Source organism: Dicentrarchus labrax, unplaced genomic scaffold (genome assembly GCF_905237075.1).
Source record: "Dicentrarchus labrax unplaced genomic scaffold, dlabrax2021, whole genome shotgun sequence".
NCBI classification, from domain to species: domain Eukaryota; kingdom Metazoa; phylum Chordata; class Actinopteri; family Moronidae; genus Dicentrarchus; species Dicentrarchus labrax.
In genome coordinates, this window is record NW_026136710.1 from 23,351,801 (window position 1) to 23,361,174 (window position 9,374).

General features: G+C 37.5%; 1 protein-coding gene across 1 annotated transcript in view; it reads left to right on the forward strand.

Moving 5' to 3' along the window:
• The window catches only part of LOC127370343 (stromelysin-3), a 28,014-nt gene extending 24,269 nt beyond the window's left edge, over window positions 1–3,745 (forward strand). Inside the window, exon 8 of the mRNA XM_051412330.1 lies at window positions 26–3,745. Coding sequence (XP_051268290.1) covers window positions 26–153 — 128 coding nt within the window. The 3' untranslated portion in view covers window positions 154–3,745. The remainder of the gene's footprint in view (window positions 1–25) is intronic.
• The last annotated feature ends 5,629 nt before the right edge of the window (window positions 3,746–9,374 follow it).

Sequence of the window (9,374 nt, forward strand, 5' to 3'; positions counted from 1 at the left end):
TTTGCTTTTTCTTCCCCTCTGACAGGCTACGCCAATTTTCTGAGTGGACCGCACTATTGGAAGTTTGACCCTGTGGCGTTGAAGGTGCTAGAAGGCTACCCCCGCAGCATTGGCATGGATTTCTTTGGCTGCTCTGCCCTCCCGCGCAAATAAGATCCTACACACACATCTGCTAAACTTGCTAAAAAAAAGCAGTGGGTTTATTTTTCAGATTAACTCCCCATATAGAACATTCTGGCTATTGTGGAAATATAGTTAAAGGAAAAATGAGTAGGATTTCCCTTTAAACAATGTCTCCCATGAAACAATCAGAAAATAATGTTTTGTTTCTTCACTGCTTTATTCTCACTAACTCTCTTCGTTCACTCTCTAACTCGTTTGACCACTGCTGCTCTCTCTCTCTCTCTCTGTCTCTCTGTCTCTCTCTCTCTCTCTCTCTCTCTCTCTCTCTCTCTCTCTCTCTCTCTCACACACACACACACTCATTGAGCTGGGGAGGAGGGGCCAACTTTGAATAGTGTGTAAAACAGCAACTGACAAATCAAATCCTACTCATTCTGCCTTTAATTAAGATGACTCAAAACCCATAAATATAACAACAAATGCTTGCCAAAGTCAGTGCCTGCTGCAACCACATTATTTTTGGAAAACAATGGATTTGAATTTGAAAAATGCTTGAATTTGTCCACATTTAAACAGTAATACCACATGAGAGCTTGGACGAAAAGTATTGCTGCACAAAGTCTGTGGGATGCCCAATAGTACAATGTGAAATGCTGTACTAGTGCAAGTACTCTTTAAAGGTTATATATATATATATATATGAGATTTAAAACACTAATATGGCACAAAACAACGATTTGCTATGTAAAGATATAGTGGAGTCATGGTGTCCTCAGCAGAGAATGACGAAATGACTTTGCCTGTGTTGCTATCAAAGCCTGTCCGTGTTTTGTTTACAAATCTGGTCTGGCCAGGAGTGCATAATTAGTACATGTGAGTCCCTATGTGTGCAGCTGAGTAGAGCAACAGAAACTGCTGTTTTTATCATCTACGTTGGTGGATTAAGGTTTTATTTCTAACAACTAACAAAGACAGTTTTATTTTGTTTTTGTCCACTTTACCAAATTAAGTTACGATGTTACACTATTTGCAAGGTAAAATTACCATTTTTGTCTATGGGGTCTGGTGGCGAGAGATAGTGATAGTATGGCTGTTTCTGTTTAAACAAATGGTTTGTCTCTGTAGAGATCCTTTCCATAATGCTGACACTAGTCACTAGTTTCAAGTGTGTTTCACAGTTTAAATTACTGGTTTTGTCAATGACGTCTGGTGGGCCACTTGTTTTGGTCTGAGATACTGGTGCTCTAGTGGCACGTGAATTTTGTATATATAACCTTCTTTGTCTTGAGTTAAGAAAAAACACACAAATCTAACAACACCTTGCTTACCAGCAAAGTTGGGGCATGTATTAAGGTATGCGTCAACTAGGCCATACAACATGTCTGACCATGTCTAAATGCAAACCTGATCATTTGTTATTTGCTCTGAATGACCACACCCGAAGGGAGGGCAAAAAGCCTGCCTCCTACTATGTGCCTGTAGGTTTGAATACTGAGAAATGAGATCCATATATACTCCAGAAATTTGTCATCCTGGGATTGTTGGCATGTATCTGCTTGTGTGCCCGTGTGTAAAAAATGTAAGTGAAGAAGACCAGTGTAGACCAAGTTCCTTGTCAAATATAAATATTGCATATAAATAAAACAACGTGAGAGTAACGAGGAGTCAAATTTCTCCTCTTTTGATGAAGGCTATTGGCCACCTCACACCTTCCAGCCCCTGCACCTAGGTAAAGCTGAACAAACATTGCATAATTTAAGCCAGTTTCTGACCAAATTTTTGAGCCACACGACTCATTTTTAGAGACAGACTAAATTTCAGTATTTCTACTGTACACAGGGGGAACAAGGACCGCTGCTCCCAAATGAGCAAGCACTTGGCAACTGTGGCAAGGAAAAACTTCCTTTGAAGAGGCAGAAAGGTTGACCATCTGCCCAGACCGGTTAGGGTTAGCACCTTTCAAAAGAAACCTTTTTGAAAATTGTCAATAGCCAAGATGGTCCACATTGACCGTGAGCTTTGGCTTAACATTGCAGGCGATTTACTCATACAGTAAGAGGTAGAATGAAACAACATTTTTACAGTGTAAGCCCAGTTTAATAGTCTGGACCAGTCTGTCCACAGAATGCACAAACTGGTATTAATCCTCTCGCTAACTCAAGCAAACAAGTTGACCCCTAAAATGTCAAAGTACAGAACATTACAGTGATTAGTAACTGGGATTTTCAAATTGTAATTCCAGGTTCAGACAGAATATTTTTCTCTGTTAAAATAGTCATTGTGTCAGATTAGGCCTTTAATTCAATTCAATTCAATTCAATTTTATTTGTATAGCGCCAATTCATAACAGAAGTTATCTCAGGACACTTTTCAAATAGAGCAGGTCTAGACCGAACTCTTTATAACATTATTTACAGAGACCCAACAGTACCACCATGAGCAAGCACTTGGCGACAAGGGCAAGGAAAAACTGCCTGTTAAAAGGCAGAAACCTAGGACAGATCCTTCAGCTCTTTAGAAAGTCATACATTTTTGCCATGACTTGACCGGGACTTAAGCTCTGCCTTACATATCTACAAATCTTGGTCTTTATTATTATTTCCAAAACCAATTTTATTTTGGCTTTGACCACTTCCTCAGTTTCCTTTAATTTTAGTCATTAGGTTCTCATGCCACCTCAACCACAGACCATTTAACTATCCAGAAATGATACAAGCACAAACCTAGAGGGGCTTACTAGGGCAGCATGGCAATAATGTAATTATTCACAAAAGCCTTCCAGTCTAGTATTTAGCATGACGATAGTTAAATAGTTGGCACTGACTGTGGTAAAGAGTTGCGTTGCTTTTTTGAGCTGTACATTACCAGTTTATGTTGGTACTGAAAATAAACTTCCGGTCAATTTGGTCACACTGATTTTTCCAATTCACCGCAGTATATCCAGAATGAATGAAGCATGCTACATCTTTGAATATGTAAGGTGCTATTTAAGGTTCTGTAGGCAAGGTAAACCAGTACCTCATATATTACATACATTCAAACATACATTCAAAAGATCTGCTCTTTTTACTAGTCAGTGTATTCAATAGGTGTGTTTTTATGGAGCCATATACAAGTCCTTATTATCTGTTAAGAAGCTTTGTTTCAGTTCTCTGATTGTTACTGTGGCGTCTTCAGAAAAGCTGAGACTGTATCATTCTCAGAAAAGTATAAACATATTACATTTGGCTGACAATATAATGTAGCCTGATATTAATCGTGTGTTTCAGTCCTACCAAGAGAAATGAAACAGAGCTTCACCATGTTTGACTTACTGTATATTTTTTTCAATATTATATTTGTGCATTTGTATTCAAGGTTTTGCTTTTTCTAATCAGTGCAGGACACTGATTATTGCATTGACTTGTAAAATACACTGTGGTGTGTGTGTGTAAAAATAGCAGTCCAGTGTAGCTTGGCCGCTGTCAGGTGTGATTTTAAACAGTGTTAACATATCCTGACAACGTTTTATCTATTTTTATGTACTTTCAACATATACTGATCTGTTTGCCTTTTTATTCACTTGTTTCAGTCAGAATTTGTATTTCATATGTGAATAAATCTGTAAAGTTTTTTACTTTAATCATTTTTCCTATTTCTGTAGTAACATAGTACACTGAAGGAATTTCCATTTAGAGCAAGGGATTGCGGTACTTATTGTAGTTTGGCTGCTGATTTAGCCGCTCGGACAGAAGTTGCACTCCTTTCTTGAAGTTATAACTCAGTCACATCTGAATACACTGATATGATACACATATTCTTAGATTTAATGTGACTTAACATGTACATAATTTTGTTATCTATAACCACAAATAAATGTCATCATCAAAAATCATAGTCAAGTCACAGAAAAGACTTCAGAAATTGCCGATAAAGGATTTAAAATGAAACATTGTCATCAGCAAGGTCTTCGATGAATTTCAGTTTGAATGTGAAAAATTACTTTATGTCTGCATCTACTACCATAATAAGAGTGGGAGATAGAATCGTGAATATCATCACATTAGTGACCGGTTAGCTCGCGAACGTACAGTTTTAAATTGATTCCCTGATTTATTTTTTAAATAAATCAGGGAATCATATTAATATTAATATTAATAAATGTGGGAGCCCACATCTTTCCAGTCATTCCAAAATGATAAGCCTATCACCATGGCTGAAGGTTCTGTTTGTCCATTGTATCTCCCACAAAAACATTAAACTGGATGTGTGAAATACTAAAGATTCAACTAAAGAACGACAGGGAGATGTATCCCATCTGTGATGCAATAAAAGTATTTGTTAATTAACAAAATATAAGGTAAAGTGATTCAAGGATGTTTTAGGACCATTTTAAGAGTCTTAAGTATATCTTGATGATCAGGATATTATTAACTGCAACTGTTTTGGCCAGGATAATCTTTACAAGAAATGTTCATATCATCCGATGCCTAGTACCCAGCTGCTGTGTGTAGTTTTGTGTAGCCCTCTTAAAACATAGACACTATCATTGTACAGTATGTTAAATGACCACAATCAGAGTGAAACACTTTATCTCCATGAATCCCTTGAAAGTAGACTAATTTAGTTTGTGGTAAAAACACTTGTGGATTCATGTGCTGTCTGTAAGTTTGAGCAGCAGGAACTCTCCCTGAGGGTCAACAGGCCTACACATGTTCACACAGAATTGCATTACATTTATTATTTGTAATCTCTTTTCTGTTTAGCACCATTAAACAAAGTCTGACCCCCTGAGTCAGATACCCACAGTATCAGTGTAGTTGTTAGCATGCTGGTCATAAGTCACCATTTGTAATATTTTGTTCCTAAACAGTGAAACACCAGAAGAAACCTGAGAATCTCCTTCTGCTTGCTTTCAATCAGTCTGCTTCACTCTTCTGTGCAGCTGTAATAATACTTTCATGCAGAGCTGCACTCTTAAATGCCTCACAAAACAGGATTAAAAATAATGTTAAGCAGATAACTCGAACAAAGCAAACAATAACAAATAAAATGTTGATAATAATTCAAATACAAAGTGAGGGAATGTATCCTACAGTTCATAAAAACAGAGAGCAGCATTTAAGAGAAAGGTTGTGGACAATCTGAGTTGGAATATGACTTTGACTCAACTTCAGGACAATGAGACCAGCTACGGCCTGGTTATTGATGACTTTGTGAAATAGTGTGAGGACTCCATATGTAAATCTAAAGACATGATAATTGATTTTAGAAAACATGCCCACACACATGGAGTCAGACAGTGGAATGTGTGCAACCTTACAAATATCTTGGGATAATTATTGACTGAAAACTGAACTTTTGAGAAAACTGTAAAGCCGTGTGCAAAAACGGGCACCAGCTTTTGTTTTGTTTGAGGAAACTATGCTGTTTCCACACTGACAAAACCATGATGACCTTGTTTGGTCGTGCTTTTGTTAAATCATGTATCTTTTTCATTGGTGTTATGGTTTGGAATCCTCTCTCTACAGAACAGAACTTCCTCTTTCAAATTGTTAAATCGTCTAGGCTGATTGGTGAGTCACAGCTTAACCCAGAATCCCTGTCCAGCAGACAGTTACAGTTGATAACCAGCTCAGCCTTAAATGATGACTCCCAATCTTTGCACAGTGAATTTCAGCTTCTTCCTCCTGGATGGAGGTTTATATTCCCACAATGTAGAATGAAGTGGTAAAAATATAGCTTTGTTCCAGCAGCTATCATTCATATTAACATACAGATTTAGTTTACCTTAATTTTTTTTCTTACCTTTTATTGCGTTTATTTAATAGTTACAGCTGAAGACAGACAGGAAAGGGGGGCAGAGAGGGGATGACACGCAGCAAAGGGCCGCAGGTCGGATTCAAACCCTGGGCTGCTGCAGCAAGGACTCAGCCTCAGTACATGGGACACCAGCTCTACTGACTGAGCTAACCGGGCTCCCGTTCACCTTTATTTTTACCATGTTTTTCTAGTGGTCAATTATTTTAGTTTTTTTATTGAACACTCTTTTTAAGTCCTGAATTTTAGAGTCTGGAGCACTTTTATCTTTCATCTTTATTCGTTATCCTTTATAATGTTTGTATCATGTTTGTCTATTGAACCTTATAAAATAAAAAGTAATCATCACAAATACAGTAAGCTGCTAGCACAATGTAGGGTTATGTCAAAGTGGGGAAAACAAATCAAGATTCTGGCTACAGCATTTTAAATAACTAATTTTTTAAACCCGCATTTTTTATAATCTGGTAAAACAGCAGTGCAGTAATCTAGGCAGCAGCTTCTGACCCAATACTTTTGTATTGTTTATATATAAGTAAAATCTCTGTTTTTTGATAATTTAATTAAAATAAACATGATAATATGATGAGCTTATAAGACTATTAAAATAACTGGGGTAATCTGGGCAAAGATATATATATATATATATATATATATATATATATAGAGGGAGCATGTATAAAAACAATAAAGTAAGGCCCAGAATACTGACTCCATAATCGTTGTCGAGTGACTGTTATCTGTTTGACAGTTATAGGAAAGGTTAATTATTGATTCTGGAATATCAACACACATTGTGAACACATTTATTTAAGCCTGGAAGTTAAACACACAGGATGCAATCAAGCTTGCAATGTAACGTTAACTGTCAAAAGTGTGTTCCAAGCACTAGCAGTGAGTGATTTACGCCTTTTCTCTTTTTACACTTTTCCTATTACATTGTGTGACACTGTCAAACAGTAATGATAATAGATATACTTACATCTGCCTGTTGTATAGTGTTTCTGAGGTAAGGTTAAAGTGTTACTAAAGTTTTATCTGTTTAGATTTTCTGCTCATCCTGCCTCTGACTGATTGATTTCTTTTTATCATTTCACAATTTTAACACTTTGAGCTGCATTTTGTGAATGAAAGGTGTTATATAATAAAGTGTATTATTATTATTACAAAATAGGACTTTCCAGGTCAGTCCAGTGTTTGTGTATCAACCACTGAGGTATCAGACCAAACAACAGAGTGTAAAAACGAATGGCCACATACTGTATGTCTAGAAAGCTCTACTTGAAATGTTGATTATTTGCAGGTTGTGTCTCTCCTATCGTGGAAATATGAGTCATGCTTCAGACATCCTGCTGTGGTTGGACTGGTATGCAACAGATGGCAGCTTGGGTTAAACATGGAAGACTTCACTGTTTCAAGTGTTTAATAGCTAACAGTTGTCCAGTTGCTGTCCTTGAATGATACTGAAATATATGAGCTGACTACATCAACAGGTAAGTGAGTGAAGCATTTGGCTGCAGTCTTGAGTTTGCAGTGTTAATGAACTAATGGGAAAAACATCTGCATGCAGAATCTAACATATAAGAATGTAATAATTCAAACTCAAACTCTTCAGGACAGACACCAAACAGGGGCAGCTGTGTTGCAGAGGCAGTGCGGATCGTCCCCTAATCAGAAGGTTGTTGGTTTGATCCCCCGCTCCTGGTGCCACACGTCGAAGTATCCTTGAGCAAGATACTCAAGAAGATACTGAACCCCGAATAGCTCGCGATGCTGTGCATCAGTGTGTTTCTGTTTAATGGGCTTTGCCATCTCTGAGTGAATGTGTGTGAAATGGTGAATGTGGCACGTAGTGTAAAAGTGCTTTGAGTGGTTGGAAGACTAGAAAGGCGCTATACAAGTACAGGTCCATTTACCAAACAATCTAACCCAACCAAATCATCATCATTTGTAGTAAAGAAAATGTTTGGCCATCAACTACTTTTTCCCACTAATCAATGCAACTAAGTGCTTCCTGTAGCAAAGGATAAGGGCTGATACTTATCAGAACGGTCCTCCACGTTGAGTGGAGTCCAGATATTCTTAGTGAAAAGAGCTTGAGGAGCTTTGTATTATAAAGCTATGTGCTGACTGCAGTGACTCCTCAGCGCTGTATAATAACGATACAATTCTGTCTACCCACAATGCCCCACCTAAAGCACCAAGGGCTGCATCAGTCCTCACAGCTTCAACTCTGAAAAACTACCCATCATTCATTGCACCAGCCATTATGAATTCTTTAATATACTGAAACGAAGAAGAAAGATTCTATAAGATATTTTCCTCCTACAGTTGAGTTGACAACATCAGACATGTGGGATATTATTTATAAACATCTTACAGACATATGAAGCATCTGTTGAGCTCCTATAAAGTGTCTGTGTAAATCATATACATTTTTATGTCAGCATGAATCATTAAACTAACCTAATTCTTCTATTTGCAGATGTGATGGAATCCCACTAACATGTTTTCAGTCCTTCCTGCTGTAAATTGGAGTGTTTCAACTTTTTCATATTGTGTGGGTGTTGTGAAAGATCTTGTTCCTCCAGTGTGCTGTTTGAATGCTGTATGTGCAGAGTGTGACAGTAGAAGGATGTTTTCAGAGTCATCTGCTGAAAGTGGAAAGTTTCTCTGTGCTCACTGAAAATCAGATTTTAAGGGGTGGGGCCTACAAGTGTGATGTTTATTTATACAGCACATTTAAAACCACAAGAGTTGGCAAAATAAAGTGCATGGCAACACCAATAAATGACAATGAAAAAAAACTATATATAAATATAAAGCAACAACAAATATGTGCACAAATGTAAAAAACAGACAGACTTACAGACTTGTAAGAACAATATAAAATAAAAGATTAAAAATACTAAAACACACTAAGACAGTCATTCTTAAAGAGTGGTCCGCGGGCCGTGACTTAATTGGAAAATATCATGTTTTAAATTAAAAGTGTTAAAATCCTGTATTTGGCAGGTAGCCAGTGCAGGGATGCAAGTGCTTGTGTAATGCTGTCCCTTCCTGGTCCCAGTAAGAGGTCTTGCTGCAGCATTCTGCACAAACTGCAGGGGAGACAAAGACGATTGTCCAACACCTGAGTACAAGTTACAATAATCAAGTCTTGTCGAGATTAATGCGATGGCAAGTCTTTAAATGATTGAGAGAGAGGATGGATTCTAGTTTTGCAATGATCCTCAGCTAAAAAGCTTTTCTTTCACCACGGAGTTGATCTGTTTGTCAATTTCATAGTCATAGATGACTAAGATTCCTGGAATGGGCATCAAGGTTTGAAGTCAGTGGCAACCTGGTCCAGTATGCAACTTGTACAGTGTGATGTAAAAACCTGAAGCCACCAGTGCACATCCACTGAGAATGGACTTTACAGTGAAGGAGACATCTTGTGTTCAATTCAA